At 37.6% G+C, this 26,884-nt stretch overlaps 3 protein-coding genes across 3 annotated transcripts in view; all 3 read right to left on the reverse strand.

Moving 5' to 3' along the window:
• The window catches only part of LOC141338024 (SLAM family member 6-like), a 384,898-nt gene that overhangs the window by 46,781 nt on the left and 311,233 nt on the right, over nt 1-26,884 (reverse strand). The window lies entirely within an intron of this gene.
• Nucleotides 1,052-5,046, reverse strand: LOC141338595 (uncharacterized). Its single transcript, XM_073844196.1, has 3 exons — nt 4,713-5,046; nt 3,768-3,911; nt 1,052-3,243 (listed from the first exon to the last, which is right to left on the reverse strand). The coding sequence occupies exons 2-3, from the start codon at nt 3,820-3,822 to the stop codon at nt 1,130-1,132; spliced, it is 2,169 nt and encodes a 722-aa protein (XP_073700297.1). The 5' UTR covers nt 3,823-3,911; nt 4,713-5,046; the 3' UTR covers nt 1,052-1,129.
• On the reverse strand, nt 17,918-24,399 carry LOC141338593 (uncharacterized). The gene is made up of 3 exons (XM_073844194.1): nt 23,848-24,399; nt 22,966-23,097; nt 17,918-20,700 (listed from the first exon to the last, which is right to left on the reverse strand). The coding sequence occupies exons 1-3, from the start codon at nt 23,912-23,914 to the stop codon at nt 18,131-18,133; spliced, it is 2,769 nt and encodes a 922-aa protein (XP_073700295.1). The 5' UTR covers nt 23,915-24,399; the 3' UTR covers nt 17,918-18,130.

Genomic DNA, 26,884 nt, shown 5'->3' on the forward strand with positions numbered 1-26,884 from the left:
AATAAATGCCCTTTTGTTTTTCTGTTTCAGTTCTAAGCAGAGTTGGTGTATTGATGACTTCTGAGGAGGACAGAAAACCTGAAGGAAATCAATTCAATTTACTCAAAGTTGATTAAAATCCGTTCTGTAATTTAACTACCTAATGTCTGATTTTGATTAATTATCAAAATAATCATTTGTAGCAGCTCTCCAGCATCACTTCTGGGAGTACAGATCAATGCTTAAACTACCCTACTGTAATTTCAAACTGGTTATTGCCAGTGATTTGATGCTTTATGTGTTATTTTATTTATTAATCTGTTTCTTAATTTTTTAAGCACATAATAAACAAAAGCCACTTCATGCACTGACACACTGTACCTGATCAGTTTAACTGCTTTTTATAGAAAGCCGTTGGTAACACTGCAAACAGGAACAGAACAAAGTCCAACCAAAACACAAATAAACTTACATAACTAAACACAACCCTGGCAATACCATGGTTAAATATTTGAAGTGATAACTCTCTGTTAATTTTTTTTAAGATAGTTTCAATGGCAAAAACATAAACAAACGTTACTGCGCATACATGCATGCCTTTGTGGCCCAAACTTACCTTCCGGTAGACTTCTGCAAAGAATCAATACCAACAGCAAAGTCCGTCTAGAGTAGCAAAATATTTAACGAGTATAACAAGTATGTTTTGATTTTTAAACATGCAGTGCTCATGTTTAACAAAGTCAAAGCCTTTTGGAAAATCTATTTGTGGTGGTCAATTTTGATATTGTGGGGCTACCACAAATAAATCAGTGTTTGTGAAACATTGGGTTGCATCTCACAGCATAACCATCTCAGCCCAAATTAAGTCTACTCATAACTTTAACATGGTTTGTACCCGGCGCCATTAGCCAGAATGATAAACTAACAGAAACCAGAAGTTAACTTTAGGCCAGGCACGTTCAACCGATAAAACCATCTATTGATGACTTTTGAGGAGGACAGAAAACCTACATAGGATAATAAATCAGTTTACTCAAAGTTCATAAAGAAAGAAACTTTCAAAAACTGAAGAGATTTTCTTGTTTTATTTATTAGTTAGAAGGGGTATAACACATTTGAACTAACTCATTCTAATAATCTACCAAAATAATTACTTTATGCAGCCAGTCCTAGCATCTAGCACACCTGGAAATGCAGGACCAGAACTTGAACTACATAGTGTAATTTCAGACATGCATACATGTAATTTATGAGAGATTAGAGAAGATAATTGAGTGAATCTCTTCCCACATGAATGACAGTGATACCGCTTCTCTCTAGTGTGGATGTTCTCATGTAGTTGTAGATGTGTCGACCGTTTGAATCTCTTGTCACAGTGTGAGCACTTGTAAGGTGTTTGTCTGATGTGAACTGTCTGGTGCACTTTCATCGCACCATATGTAAAAAAAGACTTCCCACACTTAGAGCAAGCATGATCCTTCCCACTGCTGTGTCTTTTTTGGTGATATTTTCTTTTACTGCCATGGACAGTGTTATACTGTCTTGCTCTCGAATGAGTACACAAATGTACTTTAAGAAAACTTGAGTTCTTGAAACTCTTTCCACATTGATCGCATGTGTATGGCTTCAATGCAGTGTGGGTTTTCTTGTGTTGATAAAATGTTACTCTTCGTATGAAACTCCTCCCACACTGGTCACATGTGTAGGGCCTCTCTCCAGTGTGCATTTTCAGGTGATCATGAAGGCTTTCTTTTCGTTTGTAACTCTTCCCACACTGATCACAGGTATATGGCTTCTCATTACTGTGGGTTTTCTTGTGTGAAACAAGGGCTCCTCTTTGTGTGAAACTCCTCCCACACTGATCACATGTGTATGGCTTCTCTCCAGTGTGGACCCTCATGTGTTCTTTAAGGGTTGACTTTTCTATGAAACTCTTCCCACACTGGTCACATGTGTGTGGCTTCTTCCCAGTGTGGCTTTTCATGTGTGCGGAAAGGTTTCCTTTATGTCTGAAGCTCTTCCCACACTGATCACATGTGTGTGGCCTCTCTCCACTGTGGACGTTCATGTGGTCTCTGAGGCTTCCTTTTTCGAAGAAACCCTTCCCACACTGATCACAGGTGTGTGGCTTCTCTCCATTGTGGAATCTCACGTGTCTGTTAAGGTTTGCTTTTTGTTTGAAGTTCTTCCCACAGAGTTCACATGTGTGCGCCTTCTCTCCATTGTGGACATGCATGTGTTTATTAAGCATTTCTTTTAACCTGAAGCTCTTCCCACATTGATCACATGTGTACGGCTTCTCTCCAGTGTGGACGCTCTCATGTATTTGTAGTTGCGTTGACCGTTTGAATCTCTTGTCACAGTGTGAACACTTGTAAGGTCTTTCTGTAGTGTGAACTGTCTTGTGCGACGAAAGTGCACTATGTGTAAAAAAAGTCTTTCCACACTCAGAGCAAGCATGATCCTTCACACCACTGTGTTTTTTCTGGTGTATGTTTAATGCAAACATCTGACTAAAACTCTTTCCACATAAATAACATACATGAGGCTTCTCCTTTTCATGAGCTTTCAGGTGGTCCTTTAGAAGTGTTCTACTGCTTTGGTCACAGTTATCTAGTGTTTCTCTAGAATGAATAAGCAGATGTCTTTTAAAACTACCGTATTTGCTGAAACTCCTTCCACACTGAGTACATGCGTGTGGCTTCTCTCCAGTGTGGGTTGTTAGGTGTTCATCAAGGTATCTTTTTCGTGTGAAACTCTTGCCACACTGCTCACATGTATACGGCTTCTCTCCAGTGTGGATTTTCATGTGATCTTTAAGGGGATGCTTAAGTCTGAAACTCTTCCCACAATGATTACATGTGTGCGGCTTTTCTCCAGTGTGGATCCTCATGTGTCCATTAAGGGCTCCTTTTTGAGAGAAACTCTTCCCACACTGAACACATGTGTATGGCTTCTCTCGAGTGTGGGTTTTTAGGTGTGCATCAAGGTATGCTTTTCGTGTGAAACTCCTCCCACAATGATCACAAGTGTGCAACTTTTCTCCAGTGTGGATTTCCATGTGTTTCGTAAGGTAATTTTTTACCGTGAAAGTCTTTTCACACTGATCACATGTGTACAGCTTCCCTTCAAGATGACATTTTATGTGAATATTAAGATTTTGCTTGCATGAGGGATGTTTCCAGGATGTGTCTTCAGTCTTGACATGATGCTTCTCCCCCTCTTCAATAAGTTCTTCAAACTCCTTGTTTTCTTTTATCACGTCTAGAATTAAAAGTAAAGTAAAAAAGTTCAGTAAAAAATGTTTTCAGTAAATCTTAAAAATGACATGTGGTCAGCATGGTTTCTCAAACCACCTTTGATTTGTTGAAAACAATGAGTAAAAGAAAACTATACTGGTTATTAACTTTTTCATAGTTACTAGAACTATTGGTGGAAGAACCGCTTTTTGGAGTGCAGGAACTGGGAATGGTTTTAGTTCTAGGAGCTCCTTCTTCAGAGTAGGGTCTAACTCAGCTCTCTAGGAACTACCAGTGATGCAAGTGTACAGCGATAGGCCATAAGCATGTAAAACTCTGGTTACCAAGCATTTTTTAAATGCCATGTAAAGATATTTACTCAACAAACATGAAAAACAGTGATAACAGCATTTACCTGGGGCCCATTTCAATAAGGAGGTTCAACCAACTCTTGAGTTTAAAGGTGAACTCTGAGTTGACTGACCCTGAGATCTGATGAAATGCTTGAAGTTTGTTAACTTTATTGAAGTATCAAGAATATACACCAACCTATTTGTTGTTCAGTATCTTCCTGTTTTATTCCACAGGGTTCTGGATCAGTCATGTTTTCGACTTCGTTTCATAAAGATTTTCATAAATGTTCTGGGAGGAGCTGACCTGGAAGTGAATTCCTGTGTGGTTGAAGAAGCAGATCTGCTAAAATAAAAAAATAAATCAGTTATCAAAATTAATGCTTACATTAATTCACATTTATCCATTTATCAAAATGTAAAGTTATTTAATTTGTCTTTCCAGACTTTCTAACATTTGCCAGTTAAAATGCAAGTTAAATGCTGAGGAAAACACTTGTCAGAGGCATTAACTATAGCACATGCATCAAAGTGCAACAGAGCAAGACAAGGTAAACTCTTATGCTTTTTAATTTTAGGATAATTGTTTGGCCTTCTAAAACGCACATGTAAGTGTAATGTAATGTAATGTAGACTGAGATATTTACACCAACAGACAAAAGTCTTTTTAAAGTTCAGGGACAAATCAATGCCCCTGTTTCTTCTTTCAATTTGGACACTGAACATTTAAAATGTACAAAAAAAAAATTCTTAACCAGTCGTGTAGTAATAATTTAAGATATGATTTATTAATTATACACCAATGCATAATAAATCTCAACAACCTCTCGCTGTGACGCAAGAGCGACCAGCCGGCTGAGGATTCTGCTGGGTCTTAAAGCCTTCAGCAAGCGTTCAAAAACCAAGCAATAATGTGTCCAAAAATATATTATTTTCAATGTATTCGTATTGTTTGGGTGGTCATGCGGCGTATCTCTGCGTATACGGGACACTTCTGTAATAATTCGGAATGGTTGGCAACCCTACGGCTAAATGTTTATTTCAGTTTGCAGACGCCACAAACAAAGCTGTACCACAATGCCCCTGTAAATGTTGTTTTAACAAGCTGTATTTTATAACTGTATAAATATACGAATTATCTCACCTCAGAAGACTCAAAGCTGTGTTATGGGGCTAGCGATAGCTACTTTTCTAGTTTTCTTCTTCTTCTTCTATCGCAGACGTGTAAGTGCATTACTGCCACCTATCTCTCAAATGGATCGATACGCAAATCCTGATTTGCCTAACAATCCACATTCAACCACCCTTGAGCCTTGTACCCGTTTACAGTCTTCATAGAGCTTCATCCAGTGCGGCCCGTCCAACAGTAGATACAGGCGGTCACCTATTGTCCCGCCTTAAGGGGACAATACTACTCGACGTTCTACTCGACGCGGCGCTGCTCAGAAAGATTCGTGTTTAAAATCAGAGCCAAAGAGCGCAGACAGCTCTGCAACCTTTTAAATGGTTCTTGCGGTCATACACCGATCGGTGTGCGCGGCGCAACTTCAAGCCGCACCTTCTGTCTACAGAACTGGGGTGATGCACCAGAGCTGTACGGTGCGGCACTGCAGTATATGTGTCGAATGTATGAAATCAATCTGTGCGTCCAAATTTACCTCGATAGAACGCGTGCATGGGTTTAAGTCTGTTTACAAGCTGTTGTCTAAAGAGAACATTTTAATGACGTGTTTGCCCAAAATTAATTTATACATCAGTCGTGTTTGAAATAACTTTCTTTCGTGATCTGACGTGGTTTCACATCACAGAATGAGGCAAAATCATTATTTTATATAGTAGCCTATTCTATATAGAGATAAAGGCTGTTGATTAGCATTGCGTTCAGAGGTAGGTAGAGTACCCAAAAGCTATACTCAGTGGTGTAAAGTATTTGAGTAAATGGACTTCGTTACTGTACTTAAGTATTTTTTTTGGCTACTTTTTACTTGTACTGAGTATCAAAAATATAAGCAACTTTTACTCTCTACTCGACTACATTTTTTATGTAATATATGTACTCTTTCAGGCCCGGTTCTACGGGGGTGCTTGAGGGTGCTAAGCACCCTCAAACGAAATCAATAGCACCCTCAGTTAAAGCTGTAATAATGTCATTTTATTGCAGATTTAGATAACAATCCAGTGAGTAATCATTAAAAAAAAACATTTATTTTTCTGCTGTAAGCATTAAAACAATGCCCTACCATATTGTAACGCATCAAAGCAGTCAATTAGAGAGTTGCATTTCAGCCTCGGCCGACTAGCCCGACTTTTTTACACCTCTAGTTGCTGGGCTTCAGGCCAATTTTCACGTCAAAGTTCAGAGGCGGACGGGCACCGGTTTTATCTGTTTTAGGTTTCTCCTTATTTTAATATTTTAGACATCCATAAATTATGGTGAAGAAAAAAATGCCGCGCTGGTGGAAACAACAGGAGACTTCACTTTCGGTTTCACTTTCGAGACCGTTACAGACGGCAGCGCAGCTGGAACAGATCCGCGCTCAAACACACAATATGCTGAAAATTGCCACAAAGGTAAATAAATAACACTGAATGTGTCGGGCCGGAAAGAGTAAAGCTTATTTAAGTTATATATTAATAAACTAGTGTATTCTGAGTCAGTGTAACAAAAATCCTTTTTGGACGCGCCTTTAAAGAGAAATTTATCTTTTCGGATTACATAATGAGAGAGTTTTTGTTTTCTATTTGTTTTATTTCGTTAAGTAATAATTTAAAACTATTTTATACGTTTTTTTTAAGTGCACACAAATAAAAGTACACCCTTTACAGTACCGAATGATGTATTAACCTACTCTTACCTTTGTGAGCAAAAATGACAGATAATTTTAAATTGCTTCCACTGAAAAAAATGCACTGGCGCCCATGTCCTGTGTCTTCAGCTTCCACTCTCTGCACAAACTATTGGATATGCGCCTAATACCGCACATTTATCTCTAGGTTTAACGTTTAAACTAACATTGTTTTATACTTGAACTATTTCATATCTATAGATTTTATGCAAATCGTGATGATTTGAGTAGGCAAACTGATCAAATTAACAGACTGATTAGTCTACCCCTGGGCGCTGTTCCTTAAAAATAATAATAATAAAATAAAATAAAAACTTATATTTTACGAACAAAAATGCTCCAAACGTTTTTTTTTCTAAATTAAGTTAATAAAAAAACGAAAGTATAATCAATTTGCCATTACATACAAAAATGAAGTATTTTGATTTTAAAATAGCAACGCGCGCCATCAGTGTCGCGCCCTAATGTCGACTATGATGGTATAATGTTAGAGCACCCTCATTAATTTAGGAAGCACCCTCAGTGATTTAGTTCTGGAACCGGGCCTGTACTCTTTACTCCACTACATTTGAACGTACACTTACCGTTACTCATTACATTGTGATTGTGCGCGACAAGTCGGCATCTTTTTCTGCTATGGGTAATTTCTTGAGCGGAAGAGGCGATATGGCCATCTGCAGGGTGCTGAAGGTACTGGATGCTATTTACCTATGTGCTAAATTAGAGCTACTCCACATGAACGTGAACGGAATCTCTGTGCGGAATTCAAAATCCCCATGTGAGTAATGTTATAATGTACGGTAATGATGCTATGCGTTTTCTTTTAAAGTTTCTTTCAGAGACTTTATGCCCTTTTCCATCAGCAAAAGTGAATATTTGTATGCCATCAAGGCATCGTGAATTGTCAGATGAAATAATGGATTTTTTTTTTTACTATTCATTCAAAAATGTGAAACAGGAGGGACGGCAAATCAATGCAAATTGTTTTATCCTATGAAACATTTATATCCCAAATAATTAGAATCTATATTTTGCTATAATCAGTTACTTTAAATAGTTTTAAACAAGGTTTTAACATTAAACAACTTTAAACATTTATTTGGAATAATATGTGTTCTAGTATTGTGTATATAATTTGGGGCATTAGGCAATATTTTATATACTTTTATCAGTAATGTGTGAATTCTTTTTTCTTTTCTTTTTTTGGAAACTTTGTGGAATGCTAAGATAATATATTTTAAACTGAATAAGTGCATATATGCTTAATTTTAAATGCACTAAAAATGCTTTTAAATTCATTTTTCAATTTTTAAACAGTTTTTGAGATTGACTGAGACTGACTTGTTCTGCCATTTTGAAACATTAAGGTGTTCAATTTCATTTCTATATTAGGATATAAATAAATTCTCACAAATAAACGGTTTCTTGTTATACATATTTCTTTGGGTTCTTTGAGCCTACGTTCAGTACGAGTAAAGTACTTAAGTTCTTTTAAAATCGGATACTCTAAGACTTTTACTCAAGTCTTATTGGAATTGGTGACTTGTAACTTGTAATGGAGTAATTTTTACAGTAAGGTATCTGTACTTTTACTCAAGTATGGTTTTCGGGTACTCTTTACACCTCTGGCTATACTCAAGTAAAAGTAAAAGTACTAAGTAGCCTACTTATAGAAATATTTAGTCAAGTAAAAGTAATAGTCTGAATAGTTACTGTACGAGTAAAAATTATCAATAAAAAAACAATAAGGAACGTTCTATTTCTGTTCCTAGAAGGTTCCCTGAAAGTTATCTGATGGTTCTTAGAACGATTCTCTCCGATTCCGCTTCTGTACTTAAGCACTCCCGTTTGGAGTAAGCGACATGGAAGGCCGACGGATGTGGATCTCACTAATCACTAGGTACTACACACCATATCTTGTTGTAAACTATTGTTTAATCATTACAGATAATCAGAGCACATTTAACCATCATAAGGAGCATGACAAAATTATGCTATAGCCTACTGTGTTAGATTTCGTTAATGTAGAATTACAATACCATAAAATTACCCAGATTTTGTTTATTAATGCACTAAATAACATGACCAACAAAATATTCGATTTTAAAAATGTTTAAAATTTTTATTTTATTTTTTACAGACATTAAAACGAGTACATTTAGTTAACTTTAACTAGGATAACATTACATTAGTTTCTTACCACTGAATTAACGATTATGTGCTTCCCTCTTTTGGTCAGTAAACGAAAACGTCTCGGTTAACATTAATTGTTTTCTTCAATTAGACGTGTCAAATCTCCCTAAAATAACAATATTTAGAATATATATACATTTATGAATATAGGACTATGTTTATTTTATTGATGTGCTGTTTATTTTATTTAGTTATATACTTAATTTAAGGTCTTCCATCCGTTTAAAACTGTTTCCACATAAACCACATATGAAAGTCTTGTCCTTCACATTAACTTTTAAGTGTTCCTTCAGGAAATGTGGCCTGATTTGTTTTTTACTAAACTGGTGACAGTTTTCTTGCTTCTCTCCAGTGTGGGTTTTTAGGTGTGCATCAAGGTCTCCTTTTTGTGTGAAACTCTTCCCACACTGATCACATGTTAACAGCTTCCCTTCAAGATGACATTTTACATGAAGATCGAGGTTTTGCTTGCATGAGAGACTCTTTTCACACTCAGGCCATATTTGATTTACTCTTGTCAATGAGAATGTTTCTTCAGTTTTTACATGATGGCTCTCCCCCTCTTTAATCAGTTCTTCAGTCTCCTTGTTCTCTTCTGCCAGATCTAGTAAAAATGATAGGTAAAAAGGTTTCCATAAAATCTCACAATAAATAAATAAATGTTAAAGGAAAAAAATGTCCGATTGACATGATCCCTGCCCAGTGTTTATTGCTCCCTACTCTTTGAGTAGACGTTTGATGTTGACTACACTTCGGAACATTCATTCACATATTTGTGCTACGCCACCGCATACAGCGTCTACCGTCTGAACACACAGCTTCAAATGAAACATATACGCTCGCTTCAAACTAATTGTACGAAGCGAGCGTATATGTTCCATTTGAAGGTCATTAAAGCAGACGAGACCTGAATTTGTATTTATATACAGATGCGTTTTTGTCACACTTCACACTTCTAGTAAGTTTCATCTGTGTGTGAAGACGCTGTATACGGTAGCGTAGTGAGAATGAATGTTCCGAAGTGTAATACCGCTGGGGAAATTGCTGACAAGGCAGAAATGCTTCTCTTTACCAATATTTTTTTTTATTAATGCTCAAGTAATAGCATTTAATACTAGAATTGACATTTCTACCTGTTTAAAGACAATGCACTTTTTGTCATTAAAGTTACTGTTGTGAGACGATCATGTATTTAATGTTTCAATAATAAAATCCATTGAAGAAAAGTAGATTTTTGTTAGTAAGCCTACTCTGTAAGTTATATTTTACTTCTGACGTTTTCAAGGGTCAGATCACTTAATTTTGTTAAAATTACTTTATTGTGAGAAGATCCTATAATGTTTAATAATTTCTCATATTTTAAAAGTAAAAATTGAAGAAAATATTTCTGTTAATGCTTTCATTACAGTTATTTAAAAAAAAATCGGAATCGGCAGGTCACACTTACTGAAAAAAAAAACGGAAATCGGAATCGGCCAAGGAAATTGCAATCGGTGCATCTCTAGTGAGAAGTAATACTAGATTTTACATTTTGAGATTCAAATATTCTCTTTTTTTTCCATACACCTTGCATCCCCTGCGAAACGGTTCTCATTCGCGCTTAAATATGAATGAAGAAGATCAGTCTGCTGAGCCACTAATACAGAGACAGCAAAAAAAAAAAAAAAAAAAAAGAGATTTGAGAGACACTATAAAGTACAGTCGGGCCCACTTGAATGGTGGAAGCAAAACTAGGCTGTGACTGTCGCAATGACAACCGCGCCTCCGAGTTCAAATGCAAGCAGTACTGACCGCAAAGCCCCAGCAAAAATAATTACCATGAATGTATCGGGAAAAAAATAAGGAGATATTTGAATTATTTTTTAATAAACTAGTGTTTGGCACAAAGATGAAGTTGACGATCCTGACTGGCCATTTGCTCATGAATGCGCATTTAATACCTAAATGCATATTTATGGATTAGGCCTATAGCTAATGAAAGAGTTTTGTTTTCGATTTGAATTATTTCAATTATTTCTTTACAGTTCCGGATTAGATATTAGTCTTACCTTTATGAGCATAAATTAAGTTTCACATATAGAGCTGGCACCATGTTCTGCAAAGCGTGCTTCGGCTTTACTCTCCGCACAAACGATTGGATATGCGCCTAATAGCACACTTTTATCTAGGTTAAACGATTCAACTAATATTGTGATATGCTTAAATTTTTTTATATCTATGGATTTTAATTTAAATCGTGATGAATTGAGAGGGCTAAATTGATCTGTCTGCCGTTGACTGCTTGATCGTTACTTTAAAAAACAAAAAAATTAATTTAACAAATAAAAAGGGTTCCAAATATATTTCTAAATTAACTTTATAACCCAAATAAACGAAAATAAATGTAATCACTTTGCTATTAAAAACAGCAGCTGTGCAATGGGGAAAAGAAAGAGAAGGCCAGTAATTCTCATGAGGTGTGCATTATTCTCTGGGTAACGCACGGCGAACGTAGTTCCAGGCAACTTTTGACCGCATTACATGTTTATATCACTTCGCCATAGGATTTCAGTTATTTCAAAAGGTCCTTACAGCCCAAAACATATAACCAAAGCCTACAATGACACTGGCCACACTAATAAATACAGTAAACAACAGGATAAAACAACAGATTTTTCCATGTTTTTTCCACAATATTACGTTTTATTATGTACGAAAAGCACAAACTCTATTTCTCTCGCTCTTTCTCACTCACAGACGCACACACATTACAGTTAGCACTCGCGCTAATGTTGTTAGCACTGCTCTGACGATTAATAACATAAAAACGACATGACAGTTCTCACAGGCGAGGTAACAACGGCGTGGTCTTGATGAAAATGGACTTAAAGTTTAACTGTTAGTAGAGACGATGCTGCCAGTCACCCTTGAGAGACACACAGACTTGAGAGAGGTAATGCACTTAATATCTTTTTCCCTCTCTCTTGCTGTCCATCTGCTTGTCTGTCGGTCTGTCTAAACTTCATTATTAACTGCATTAGTTTGCTATCAACGGCTCAACCGTCGTTACTAGGTCTAAAATGACATTTTGGAATTAGCACCAAAGCTGTTGGATGAGCTGCGTAAGAAATTAATCCTCCTCACAATAGCATTTTAAGGATAAAAACTGGACGAATGTCTTGAAATATATCACTTGATCGATGTCTTGAGGTGTGGTAACTATAGTATAAGTGGAATAATTGACTTCGGGCCGTAGAATTCTACGAAAATAATGCACACCCAAGGTGTAACGGTCACGACACGACGCGTCACCACTTAGGGTGTAGGGGTGGCACGGTTCACAAAACCCACGGTTCGGTTCGTATCACGGTTTTAGGTCACGGTTTTCGGTTCTGTACGGTTCTTGTTTTAATTTTTTTTATTTCAATCTTTAACACTCCAGAAGTTTGTTTTGGCATATGAAATGTAGCTTGATTATCCACAATTTAGGATACATTTAACACAACACCTTTACAAAACACAAACTTATTTCACTCTCACACACACACTCTCTCTCTCTCTCTCTCTTCCTCTCACACACACACACACACACACACACACACACACACACACACACACACACACACACACACACGTTGGGTTTACATGTTTTATGGGGACATTCCATAGGCGTAATGGTTTTTATACTGTACAAACCGTACTTTCTAACGCCCTACACCTACCCTACACCTAAACCTAGCCCTCACAGGAGATTGTGCACACTTTTACTTCATCAAAAAAAAAAAAACTCATTGTGCATGATTTATAAGCCTGTTTCCTCATGGGGACCTGAGAAATGTCCCCACAAGGTCAAAATCTACTGGTATTCCTATCCTTGTGGGGACATTTGGTCCCCATAACGTGATGAATACCAGGTACACACACACACACACACACACACACACACACACACACACACACACACACACACACACACACACACACACTCTCTCTCTCTCTCTCTCTCTCTCTCTCTCTCTCACACACACACACACACACACACACTCTCTCTCTCTCTCTCTCTCTCTCTCTCTCTCTCTCTCTCTCTCTCTCTCTCTCACACACACACACACACACACACACACACACTCTCTCTCTCTCTCACACACACACACACACACACACACAAGAAGAACTTCATTTGGAAAACTTTTAAGGCGATTTTCTCAATATTTAGATTTTTTTGCACCCTTAGATTCCAGGTTTTCAAATAGTTGTATCTCAGACAAACATTGTCCTATTTTAATAAACAATATATCAATGGAAAGCTTATTTACTCAGCTTTCAGATGACGTAAGAATCTCAATTTCGACAAATTTACACTTATGAATGGTTTTGTGGTCCAGGGTCACATATGTAATATTTATGTACATATAGCCCATAGCCAATAAAGGAGAAAATATGAATACTCACTGTAACATTTTCTCTGAGAAACACACAAAGTTCAAGGGTGAGAAAAATGTGGTTATCAAAATTGTGAATGCCATCTTTCCATTCCTGGTACCTATACACCATGTTGCACTGTGGGCATATCCTATGGTATGTTGAAATGTCTGTAAAACACCAAAATCACATTTATGTCAACCCATTACAATACTAGGCATCATGATTGCATATTAAATTAGTCATATTTCACTTACTGTCGATCAGGCCCATCATGCCGACAATCCTAGCTTTTTTTCGTGACTACCACAGCCTCGGCAAGCACAGGATGTGCAGTGCATAACTGGCAAGTTGTCTCAAGAGGAAAGAACTGTTTTGGGTATTCCATTTTCATTCTCTGTGTTGTAACTTCTTTTGGCAGTGCTTCAGGAATTTTTTTCTCTTTGAAAACGTACTGCACACTTCTCTTTGTACCAGTATTGTCCAGAAGACTACAACTCTCAGGGCTTTGTGTTGTGGGCACCTCTGACTTGAAGAGATGTCTTTGGGTTTGGAAAAGATGCCACTTTGAAATGTGTATGTGTGGACAAGATGTCCGTGGCTTCGTGCAGGGACAATGCCAGGTGTTCCTTTGTGTGTTATAAGTGATCATTATCCTCCCAAGTCTGCAAAAACTATGAATGCTTGGCTCATGGATTGACAGGCATATCTGTGATGAAGACCCACCAAAGTCCACAGGCACACAGAGAGGAACATGTGCTGCACAAGCATCCTTTTGCCTCTTCACACAATTAGCTGCCTTTGCCTCTCCAAAGAATTTGAATGTAACCATATCCCTCAGAATGTCTTCTTTGAGAAACGTCTCTGCAGTAGTCTCTTTACAGTAGTCTAAAGAGCGAATGTGAGAGCACAAGCTATAGCTGAATCCACTTTGTCTGGCCAACAACTGAAACTGCACACATTCCTCTAACTCACATTTAACTATGTGCATTTTCCCCCATGTATTTCTCTGGACATGGACTGGCACAGAAAACCCATGTCCAGTTTTTTGCACTGCAAAGTTGCCATTTCTCTCATCTACAGTAACGCTCTGCAGATGGCAGGCCTCTGTGATATCCTGGGACTAATCTGAATGTCTCCTCAAGAGGTGTGTATTATAATTTTTCTTGAGGAGACTAAGATTGCAATGTTGACATTTTACATACTTCCCACAAACCTCTGCTGCACCCTGCACCGGCTGCAGTGCATACAAGTGGTCTTGTGATGGACCAGACTCTGCTGAAGGGGTGGCACAAGGCAGGACAGAATCTGCTGAAAGGGTGGCACAAGGCAGGACAGAATCTGCTCAAGGGGTGGCACAAGGCAGGACAGACTCTGCTGAAGGGGTGGCACAAGGCAGGACAGACTCTGCTGAAAGGGTGGCACAAGGCAGGACAGACTCTGCTGAAGGGGTGGCACAAGGCAGGACAGACTCTGCTGAAGGGGTGGCACAAGGCAGGACAGACTCTGCTGAAGGGGTGGCACAAGGCAGGACAGACTCTGCTGAAGGGGTGGCACAAGGCAGGACAGACTCTGCTGAAGGGGTGGCACAAGGCAGGACAAACTCTGCTGAAGGGGTGGCACAAGGCAGGACAGACTCTGCTGAAGGGGTGGCACAAGGCAGGGCAGACTCTGCTGAAGGGGTGGCACAAGGCAGGGCAGACTCTGCTGAAGGGGTGGCACAAGGCAGGACAGACTCTGCTGAAGAGGTGGCACAAGGCAGGACAGAATAGGGCTTTTCACACTGTGCTTAACCCTGGGTTATCTGCGTTCTAAACACTGCTTTTAACCGCATTTTACCCGGGGTTATGAAACCCTGCTCCGGAGCAGGGTTAGCACCGCAATTGCGGTGTTAACCCCGCAATGCGGTGCTAAGTTTGTTCAGTGTGAAACGGAGCGGTGTTTGCTTGTTGCTGCTGGACGCTTAGCAACAGACAGCCAATCAGAAATCAGCGAGCATTACGTAATGTAATTGCGACTCTCCGTTCTGGATCAATAGCGTCTCGTAGAGAAGTGTTTCCTTTCTTAATGTGGTCTTTCAAAGCGTTTACTAAATACATAAACGTTGTTTGTGTCATGCGAAAATGGCGAATCCAGTCACTGTCAGTGAATGTGCCGTTTACAATGAAACGCCACCAGTGATGACTTCTGGGAGGGACCCATTATTTCCGAGATGAGGATGCGACTGTAAACAATGACGCTACTGTACACGTAAAAAACTAGTCTCTCGAAACTTAAAAGAAAATCAAATAAATGTTCATATACTTTGCTCCTTTGTTTCTTTCTCTTGTTATTTTGTCTTTGTTTTTTTTTTTGCCTTTGTTTGTCTCATGAGGCTAAAAACGGCTAAAGACCTATGCGGCGACATTTTTTTTTAAACGTAGCATAACTGGAAGTGGCAGGTTTGCCTGCACCTTGCCGTACGTCCAATCAGGTACAGTAACACCGCAAATATGCAAATTAGAACGTAAACCCGGGGAAAAAAGGAATGTGCAGTGTGAAACGTCTGTTAATGAATACCCAGGATTCCGTTTATCCGGGGTTTAGGATAACCCTGGGTTAACAATTTCAAGTGTGAAAAGCCCTAATGTTGATTATATCACAAGACCAAAGGCCTTTCCGTATCAATGCGTCTTATTATGGTCCGTGAACAATAGGGGCAGTGATAATGCCCTGAAGCACGGCACGGTAATCTGCATCTGTGTAAATATTTGTCTGGGGAAAAAAAGTTTAAAAAATAATAATAATAATTAAAAAAAAAAACAGATTAAATGTGATATTTACATGTCAACTTAATTTAATTCCTTTATTTCAGACTCTTAGGTCCATATCAACAAAAGTAACAAAATACAAGATAATACAAACATAAGACACACATACCACAACACCATTGAAAAACACGCAAACATTCATGCCAACACTTTCAATACCAGAAGTACTTCAAGATCACTTAATTTAAGGGTTACTTAGAAAAAAATTATTTAATTTCTAGAATTATTCAATGGACACATACAATTGCAAACATTTTATTCCTTAACAAAGTGTGAATATTATTAAATACCAAACAAATATCTGACTTGCACTTGTCCAGCTTGGGAGCTTAAGTGAAAATCTCAGTGCATCATTAAATGCCACCGAAAGTCTTTTCATTATACTGTAGCTTAACTATAATTACATCACAAATGTGCGGTATAACATGAAGTACAAATAGCACAAAAACTCAAATTTATAATAAGAAGATGTCACATGTAAATTAGTTTAGTCTTTTTGAGTGACAACATACCTTTAAAATGCAATGAATGATCCATCGTTGATATATCCAGCCACGATAATCCTATGCCTGGAATTAAGTGAAAACAAACTCCTCATATGCATTCTTAAAGTTCTACGTTACAATACATAGGCTACTAAACTTTTGTGTCTTTTCAGTATTCAGTAACATTACGTTATGTTAACAAATTTAGCCACCAAAACATAGGTATATTGACGCCTTACAGGTGGTGTCGGAGAAATCCATCTTTAAAATATGCATTATTTCTAATTTGGAAGCAGGAAAAAATCCTAATTTCGAGTTGTCTGCAAGGCAGCATTGTGCCTATATAAGCTGTCACAAAACAAACATATGATATAATAACCTCGTTAAAAATAAAATTACCTGAATTAAAGTGCGCGACGCCATTTTCATTTTAGTTGAGGTGACGTGTTTCCGGTTTGAGGGTGGAGGTGACGTATTTCCGGTGGAGCTCCACTCGCCGTATGTCTGCAGCCAGGTCCTCTTGCCACATGTTAAAAACTAGGTACACTGAGGTAGAGGCTGGCCTGCTATATATTTTTATGTCCGACAGGAAGAACAAGACCGGCACCGTTCTTCAATGCGCCAGTGTGTTTTAGTTTTGTCATCTTAATTAGATAGTTATTTAATTTATATATTTAGTGTAGGCCTATATGTTTTATTTATTTTATTTAATTCAGATTTTTTCTGTTCAGAAGCGCTGCTGATGCGTGATAATTTGAGTATATATCAATACAGTTTTTGTTGTTGCTCTGTATGCTGCTGTTTGCACGTTAAAATAAAACATTTACTTGTATTTTTAATGTATCTTCACAGATACTCCTGCATTCTATTTTTATTTTAAACGAATTTATTATTCTAATTTTATCAGTTAACGGTTAATGTTCGGATAACGAGCAGCGGTTGTCGGTCAGGAAAATTAACCGAAATGAGCATCCCTAATATATGTGTGTGTGTGTGTGTGTGTGTGTGTGTGTGTGAGGTTAATTAAATTAAATGATTGATGTCTGGCTCAGACCGTACGTCTTCTTACACTTCATGCGGTTGCTGAGAAACATCAACTAAACAACATGTTTTATGCTCAAAATAATAATTAAATGAAATTAGATGTAAGTGCGTGTGTTGCACATGTTCCCGCCGCCATGGTCATGGCACAAAAAAAAAAATCTTTACATTAACTGGCATACTGTTAGGCCTAATGCATTGCAATAAATGACAACTGTCTGTCTCCCAGTGGCCACATTATTGGCATTTAGTGTTAAAAGATTCCTTTACACACACATACAAAAAGATAACATGCCTTCATCTCTGAAAACATTTTTGTCTTTAATTTTATAATGAACTCATACAAGCGTGCAAGTCTCACTGTTCTGAAGATTGATCCTCACAAGGGGATCTAAGTAATAATAGTTTGTAAATTAATATTTTAGTCTTCTATGTGTTGTGAAATGCCCTTTTATTTTTGTGTTTCAGGTCTAAGCAAAGTTGGTGTATTTAAGACTTCTGAGGAGGACAGAAAACCTGAACACGATAATAATTTAGTTTACTCAAGCATATTAAAAAGACATTTTCAAAAACTGAAGTGATTTTCTTGTTTTATTTATCAGTCAGAATGGGTATAATCCAACATTTGGATAACAAGCACCATAAAATGAATAATCAATAAAGATAATCTCTGAAATAATGAAACAAATAGTTGATTAATCATTCTAATAGTCTCTGATTAATCGAATATCAAAATAACTACTTGATGCAGCCCTACCTAGCACCTGGAAGTACAGGATCAGAACTTCAACTACTTACTTTAATTTCAGATATGCAGACATGTAATTTATGACAGATTAGAGAAGATAACTGAGTGAATCTCGTCCCACATGAATGGCAGTCATACGGCTTCTCTCCAGTGTGGATTGTCTCATGTATTTGTAGATGTGTCGACTGTTTGAACCTTTTGTCACAGTGTGAACACTCGTAAAGTCTTTCTGTAGTGTGAACTGTCTGGTGCCGTTTCACTCTAGTGTGGGTTTTCTTGTGTTTGTAAAGTGTTACTCTTCGTATGAAACTCCTCCCACACTTATCACATGTGTACGGCTTCTCTCCAGTGTGGATTTTCATGTGATCATGAAGGCTTTCTTTTCGTTTGAAACTATTTCCACACTGATCGCAGGTATAAGGCTTCTCTCTACTGTGGGTTCTCTTGTGTGCAATAAGGGTTCCCTTTTCTGCAAAACTCTTCCCACATTGATCACATGTGTGCGGCTTCTTCCCAGTGTGTCTTTTCAAGTGTTTGATAAGGTTTCCTTTATTTGCGAAACTCATGCTGCACTGATCACATGAGTACGGCTTCTCTCCAGTGTGGGTATTTATGTGGTCTTTAAGATTTCCTTTATCTAAGAAACCCTTCCCGCACTGATCACATGTGTGTAGCTTCTCTCCAGTGTGGATTTTCATGTGTTTGTTAAGGTTTCCTTTTTGTCTGAAATTCTTCCCACACTGGTCACATGCATGCGGCCTCTCTCCATTGTGGACTTTCATGTGTTGATTAAGCATTTCTTTTAGTCTGAAGCTCTTCCCACATTGATCGCATGTGTACGGCTTCTCTCCAGTGTGGATCCTCTCATGCATTCTTAGATACTCTGGCCGTTTGAATCTCTTGTCACAACGTGAACATTTGTAAGGTCTTTCTGTAGTGTGAACTGTCTGGTGCACTTTCATCGCACTATATGTAAAAAAAGTCTTCCCACACTTAGAGCAAGCATGATCCTTCACACCGCTGTGTCTTTTCTGGTGTATCTTTAATGCAACCATCTGACTAAAACTCTTTCCACATAAACAACATAAGTAAGGCTTCTCCTTCGTATGAACTTTCAGACGGTCCTTTAGAAACGTTCTACTGCTTTGGTCACAGTTATCTAGTCTCTCTCTAGAATGAGTAAGCAGATGTTTTTTAAAAACATCACATTTTCTGAAACTCTTCCCACACTGATCACATGTGTATGGCTTCTCTCCAGTGTGGATCCTCATGTGTACATTAAGGGCTCCTTTTTGTGTGTAACTCTTCCCACACTGAACACATGCATATGGCTTCTCTCCAGTGTGGATCATCATGTGTTCTTTAAGGGTTTGCTTAAGTCTGAAACTCTTTCCACACTGATTACATGTGTACGGCTTCACTCCTGTGTGGATCCTTGTGTGTACATTAAGGGCTCCTTTTTGTGTGAAACTCTTCCCACACTGATCACATGTGTACGGCTTCTCTCCAGTGTGGGTTTTTAGGTGTCCATCACGGTATTCTTTTAGTCTGAAACTCTTCCCACACTGATCACATGTGTATGGCTTCTCTCCAGTGTGGATATTCATGTGGTCTATAAGGTTTCGTTTATACACAAAAGTTTTTCCACACTGATCACATGTGTGTGGCTTCTCTCCAGTGTGGGCTTTTAGGTGTGCATCACGGTATTCTTTTCGTGTGAAACTCTTCCCACACTGATCACATGTGTATGGCTTCTCTCCAGTGTGGATATTCATGTGGTCTATAAGGTTTTGTTTATACACAAAAGTTTTTCCACACTGATCACATGTGTATAGTTTCTCTCTAGTGTGGAATCTCATGTGTTTGCTAAGGTTTCCTTTATGCGCAAATGTTTTTCCACACTGATCACATGCGTGTGGCTTCTCTCCAGTGTGGATATTCATGTGTTGTTTAAGCTGTACTTTTAGTCTGAAGCTCTTCCCACATTGATCGCATGTGTGTGGCTTCTCTCCAGTGTGGATGCTCTCATGTATTCTCAGATATTCTGGTCGTTTGAATCTCGTGCCACAGTGTGAACACTTGTAAGGTCTTTCTGCAGTGTGAACTGTCTGGTGCACTTTCATCGCATCATATGTAAAAAAAGTCTTCCCACACTGAGAGCAAGCATGATCCTTCACACCGCTGTGTCTTTTCTGGTGTATCTTTAATGCAGCCATCCGTCTAAAACTCTTTCCACATAAACCACATATGAAAGTCTTGTCCTTCAAATGAACTTTTAGGTGGTCCTTCAGGAAATGTGGCCTAAAAAATCTTCTGGTGTTTTGGTTTTGGTGACAGTTTTCTTGCTTCTCTCCTGGGTGGGTTTTTAGGTGTGCATCAAGGTCTCCTTTTTGTGTGAAACTCTTCCCACACTGATCACACGTGAACAGCTTCCCTTCAAGACGACATTTTATATGAAGATCAAGGTTTTGCTTGCATGAGAGTCTCTTTTCACACTCAGGCCATATTTTGTCTGTTCTTGTCAATGAGGATGTTTCTTCAGTTTTTACATGATGGCTCTCCCCCTCTTTAATCAGTTCTTCAGTCTCCTTGTTCTCTTCTGTCAAATCTAAAAATTAAAGTAAAAATGATTGGTTAATAATAATAATAATAATAATAATAATAATAATAATAAATGTAAAATATAAGCAGTCATTTATTCCGTCGTTTCCCGGGTGCTGAGAGCGCTCATGTGCAGGTGAGACCTGAACAGCACACATCGCTTACCGGATTTAAACTAAACTCATTTAGACATGATAGATTTAAAATAATTGATCCTTGGCTACCATTGGTTATTGTTGCTACGTTCAACAAACAAGAGCAAAAAGGAAACTGGCAACACACAGACAGAAAAGGCTACTTCTTGTAAGAAAAAGCTCTCAGCTTTAAAATGTCATTTTAAACAAATTCAAGCAATAAATACCATTTTGTAGCTCTTCAATGTATTGCCTTATTAGATCGACACACGAACCGATCGTCTTTAGTTTTGTTCTTTATTTTAAGCATGAAAAGACATGAACGAACATTTTATTTCAACTGTGGAAAAACATCATGCACACTTTTAAATTTTAGGTTAAAAAAGAAATTCAAGTCTAAGTCAAAGAGACTTTCTTATTCTACGCTCCTGTCTGATTTGTTTGTTGGACAAAATGGCAGATTCGGCATTATGATTGGCCAGATCGCCTGTCAATCAAGCTGTTTGCGAAGGGTCAATCGTGCAGTGGCCAGTTTTAATTCTACTTTCAAATTAGCAACAATTCAGCAACTAGCAATTGTTTATTTTTAATTTGTCTGAGGTTTCCCTCTTTTCTTCATGTTCCTTGAATTTTAAATAATTTGTAAATGCGCCGTGCACATTTTACCATTACTGTCAAATCAGCTGCAATTCCACATCAACAGTTTGAATTTTTCCTTTTTCCCTCACTTTCCTTCAGTTTTAAATAACTTGTAAAAGTGTTGTGCACATTTTACTTTCACTTTCAAATTAGCAGCAATTCAGCATCAAGCAGATGTTTGTTTTTAGTTCGGTTGAGTTTTCCCCTCTTTCCCTAATATTCCTTCACTTTTAAATGTGCCATGCACATTTTACTTTCACTTTCAAATTAGCTCCAGTTCGGCGTCAAGTAGTTGTTTGTTTTTAGTTTGAGTTTACCATCTTTTCCTCACCTTCCTTTGGTTTTAAATAACTTGTAAAAGCGTTGTGCATATATTTTTTTTTCATTTTAAATCAGCGGCAATTCAGCTTTAAGCAGTGGTTGGTTTTTAGTTCGGTTGAGATTTCCCTTTTTTTCCTCATAGTCCTTCACTTTTAAATAGTTTGTAAATGTGCCATGTGCATTTTACTTTCACTTTCAAATTAGCTGCAATTCGACATCAACAGTTGTTTTTTTTTTTAGTTTGATTGAGCATTCCCTCTTTTCCTCACTTTCCTTCAGTTTTAAATAGCTTTGTAAAAGCATTTGTGCGCATTTTACTTTTACTTTCAAATCAGTGACAATTTGGCAACAAGCAGTTGTTTGAGTTTTTCCTCTTTTCCTCATATTCCTTTACTTTTAAATGCACCGTGCACATTTTACTTTCAAACTTTTAAATTAGCTGCAAATTGGCATAAAGCAGTTTGTTTTTAGTTTGATTGAGTTTTTGCTCTTTTCCTCACAGGTCTTTGCTTTTAAATAGCACCATGCACAATTTACATTTTACGATATTGTAACAAACTTTTATTAACAAAATAAAAATACAACATATGTCTAATATAAAATAACAAATAACTTACACAAAGTAGAACCAAATAAATAAGAAATGTAAAAAGTTTTTATAGCAAAATGAATAAGAAAGCTTGGAAGCATGGCATACACCTTGATGTTATATAAAATAAAATATAAAAAACAATTTAAATAAATAAAAATCAGGAAACACTGTGGAACCAAATAAACATGAAATTTCCACAGTCATCTAAGATAAACAGCAGAAGTCAATAGGCTTTTCAAAATCATATATATATATATATATATATATATATATACATATAGAGGCAGAAAACACAGTGAGTGTCACGTGTGCTTCAGTATGCGTGTAGCAAACGAAACACACAAACAGAGACACACAGAATTTGCAGAATTCATTTTCAGGCTCACGCTAAAAAGCGGAGCCTTAACTCAACATAATCATCAAAACAATGAACCACTGTAACTTGTAACTTTGTGTCTTTTTTGTAGTGCAGCTATAACACACACTCACAGCTTTTATGATTTTTTCTAACTGCCGAATTGCACTAAATCTGATGAACATCTTGAAGTTTTATAAACTTAGTGAAGAAAGAAGAATATACACCAACCTATTTGTCGTTCAGTATCTTCCTGTTTTATTGCGCAGGGTTCTGGATCAGTCATGTTTTCAGATTTTTTCAGAAACTGTCGTGGGACGAGCTGAACTGTTGGTAAATTCCTGCGTGGTTGAAGGAGCAGATCTGCCAAAATCAAAAAAAAAAAAAAAAAAAATTACCAAATTGATGCTTTCATTAATTCACTCACTTAAATCTTGTTGTTTATATTTATCCATCTATCAAAATGTAAAGTTATTTATTCATCTTAAAATTAATTTACATATTCTAAGTATGATATCTTTCTAGACTTTCTAACATTTAACAGCTAAGTATATAACCATAAAATGCAAGTTACATGCCGAGGAAAACTCTTGTCAGAGGCATTCACTAGCACTAGCACTATTATCTGTCAAAGTACAACAGAGCAAGAAGTGGAAAACACTTATGCTTTTTTTTATTATTTGAAGTGCTTACAAATATAAAGCATTCTCATTTTTTGGACAACTTCAATAAGATCAGCTACCGATTGCTATCGGCCAATAATTGCTTCTAATGAATGGATTGGTGATCTCTCAATTTTGCCAATCTCAGAAACCAATCATGGCATGACATGCAGCTTGTTTTATCTGACTGTTTGCACATCTTTAGTGAGTTTAAGTTGAGTATATCTCTTCAGGGACAACTGATCAAGGAAAACATAGATCTAGAGCACCTCCTACTGGCCATTATATAAAACACAAAGGAACTTGCCCTTTATGCGATTTGCTTAATAATTTAAAATATACAAAAGCTTAACAGAAAGTATACTAATAAGAGTTTTTCAGTGTGGGAAAAAAAAACTGACACTGTTACCAAAATAAAATGTATCTTATTATTACATTATTTTTGAAGTACCTAAAATGCGTGTTTGTGACATGTTTTCTTCAGTCAGTGGAAATGCTGTACTCTTGCCCGTGTGCATAGTATTTTACCACCTCCACCTAATTTTGAGCCAGGAAAACTCCTGTTAACAATCATACAAACAAACAACACAGAAAGTCACTCAGGCCTCAATGAATTCAACAGTAGTTTCTCACATTGTTGAAAATAAGGGACACACAAAGTATGTGTACTGTACTGCTTAGCCTATATGTACAATTTAATTTCACAAAAAAAAAATTAATTCATCACCAGTCGTGTAGTAATAACTTGGGTTTGCGAATTAAGTACAATATATCTACACCAAGGGTGCCCAACACTGTTCCTGAAGATCTACCTTCCTGCAGAGTTCAGTTCCAACCCTGATCAAACACACCTTCCTGCTACTTCAGTTCAGATCCTAATTAGTTAAATCAGTTGTGTTTGACCAGGCCTGGAGCTGAACTCTGCAGGAAGGTAGATCTCCAGGAACAGTATTGGACCCCCCTGATCTACAGTCGTGGCCAAAAGTTGAGAATTACATAAATATTGGAAATAAGAAAAGTTGCTGCTTAAGTTTTTATAATAGCAATTTGCATATACTCCAGAATGTTATGAAGAGTGATCAGATGAATTGCATAGTCCTTCTTTGCCATGAAAATTAACTTAATCCCGAAAAAAAAACTGGTTAAGAAGGCTTGTCAGGGCGTCCAAGAAAGTCCAGCAAGCCCTAGGATCGTCTCCTAAAGAGGATTCAGCTGCGGGATCGGAGTGCCACCAGTGCAGAGCTTGCTCAGGAATGGCAGCAGGCAGGTGTGAGCGCATCTGCACGCACAGTGAGGCCAAGACTTTTGGAAGATGGCCTGGTGTCAAGAAGGGCAGCAAAGAAGCCACTTCTCTCAAAAAAAAAAAAAAAAAAAAAAAAACCATCAGGGACAGATTGATCTTCTGCAAAAAGTATGGCGAATGGACTGCTGAGGACTGGGGCAAAGTCATATTCTCCGATGAAGCCTCTTTCAAATTGTTTGGGGCTTCTGAAAAAAGGCGAAGAAAAGGTGAGCGCTACCATCAGTCCTGTGTCATGCCAACAGTAAAGCATCCTGAGACCATTCATGTGTGGGGTTGCTTCTCATCCAAGGGAGTGGGCTCACTCACAATTTTGCCCAAAAACACAGCCATGAATAAAGAATGGTACCAAAACACCCTCCAACAGCAACTTCTTCCAACAATCCAACAACAGTTTGGTGAAGAACAATGCATTTTCCAGCACGATGGAGCACCGGGCCATAAGGCAAAAGTGATAACTAAGTGGCTCGGGGACCAAAACGTTGACATTTTGGGTCCATGGCCTGGAAACTCCCCAGATCTTAATCCCATTGAGAACTTGTGGTCAATCCTCAAGAGGCGGGTGGACAAACAAAAACCCACTAATTCTGACAAACTCCAAGAAGTGATTATAAAAGAATGGGTTGATATCAGTCAGGATTTGGCCCAGAAGTTGATTGAGAGCATGCCCAGTCGAATTGCAGAGGTCCTGAAAACAAAGGGTCAATACTGCAAATACTGACTCTTTGCATAAATGTCATGTAATTGTCGATAAAAGCCTTTGAAATGTATGAAGTGCTTGTAATTATATTTCAGTACATCACAGAAACAACTGAGACAAAGATCTAAAAGCAGTTGAGCAGCAAACTTTGTGAAAATAATATTTGTGTCATTTTCAAAACTTTTGGCCACGACTGTACACTAATATGCATAATAAAAATCAATCTCTCCCTGTGACTCAGGAGCGACCAGCCGCGCTGAGGACTCTGCTGGGTCTTAACGCCTGCAGCAAACCTTTGAAAACCAAACAATGATGTGTCCAAAAAAATAATTTAGAGTTTTTATTCGTATTGGTCATACGACGAATGCCTGCGTATATGGGAAAAAGTGATGCCTTAAAAACGGGACAATTGTGTGATAATTCGGATAGACAACCCTACTGCTAGGCTAAATGTTTATTTCAGATAGCAGAAGCCAGAAAAGACGCACAAATAGAGCTGTGCCACATTAAAACAACACAGAAATGACACCGTAAAACGTTGCTTTAACAAACTGTTTTTTTATATAATTGTATAAATAAACTAATTGTCCCACCTCAGAAGACTCAAAGCAGTGTTATGACGCTACTGGTAACTTCTTCTTTTATGTTTGTCGGTTGGCAAACCAGCTTTAAAGTGCGATTCCGCCACCTACGGGGATGGAGTGTGAAGCCTCGATGAACGCGGGGAAGAATCAAAGCAAATAGTAATAATAACTATATACTGTTATTAATTAAACCTGTATCTCTCAACTATTTTAGAAGGAAATACACCTTTTGCATTCTAAAAAATAGCTTTAGCTAAAATGACACTGATTTCCATATCTCTATAGTTTTTTAACCAGCTGGTTTGTTTCTCTTTGATCTGCTTCACAATGGGATAAAACATGTTTGACAGTTTCTCTCCACAGTCACTGCAGTGATCTAACTCACATTTCTTCTATAATGTGCAGGGAATACTAGCAGTAATTGCTTTTTCTTTCTAGTTTTAGAGAGAGCTACTGCATCTAGGAGACATTGGCATGACGAAGGATTTCTCATAGGTAAAAGGCCAATCAGCCTTACCCATACATATGTGAATAAAGGACACAAAACTAAGGCTGTCTTCCAAGGATCTTCAAAGAGGTGAGATGAGGTGTGTGCCTATAAGCAAACTAGGCAGCTGTCTAGGTTGGCAGTAAAGTGAGGGGAGTAAAAAAAGGTATCCTTTCAAATTAATGTATTTATTTTTGGAAATTTATTGCATTCTTGTGATCATCAATCAATCCTTAAAAATAAGCAAAACAACCTTCATTTCTTATCATTAATGAATATAGGCCTAAGTTTATTTTATTTATGCGCTGTTTATTTTATTTAGTTTTTGTGTATACTTCATTTATATTTTATTTGAGTTTCATGCTTATCTGTTTTCTCAAGCTCACTTGCACTCCTATTTTTTTATTTGTTAAAATA

This window comes from Garra rufa, chromosome 7 (assembly GCF_049309525.1).
Source record: "Garra rufa chromosome 7, GarRuf1.0, whole genome shotgun sequence".
Lineage (NCBI taxonomy): Eukaryota > Metazoa > Chordata > Actinopteri > Cypriniformes > Cyprinidae > Garra > Garra rufa.

Bases quoted from the DNA above. Each gene is read 5' to 3' on its own strand.
- LOC141338595 (XM_073844196.1), bottom strand. From the start codon at position 3,822: ATGACTGATCCAGAACCCTGTGGAATAAAACAGGAAGATACTGAACAA. The intron at 3,244-3,767 runs GTTGGTGTATAT...TTTTAATTCTAG, and splicing joins AGATACTGAACAACAAATAG to ACGTGATAAAAGAAAACAAG.
- LOC141338593 (XM_073844194.1), bottom strand. From the start codon at position 23,914: ATGCACACGGGCAAGAGTACAGCATTTCCACTGACTGAAGAAAACATG. The intron at 23,098-23,847 runs GTACTTCAAAAA...TGATTTTGGCAG, and splicing joins GTCACAAACACGCATTTTAG to ATCTGCTCCTTCAACCACGC. The intron at 20,701-22,965 runs GTTGGTGTATAT...TTTAATTTTTAG, and splicing joins AGATACTGAACGACAAATAG to ATTTGACAGAAGAGAACAAG.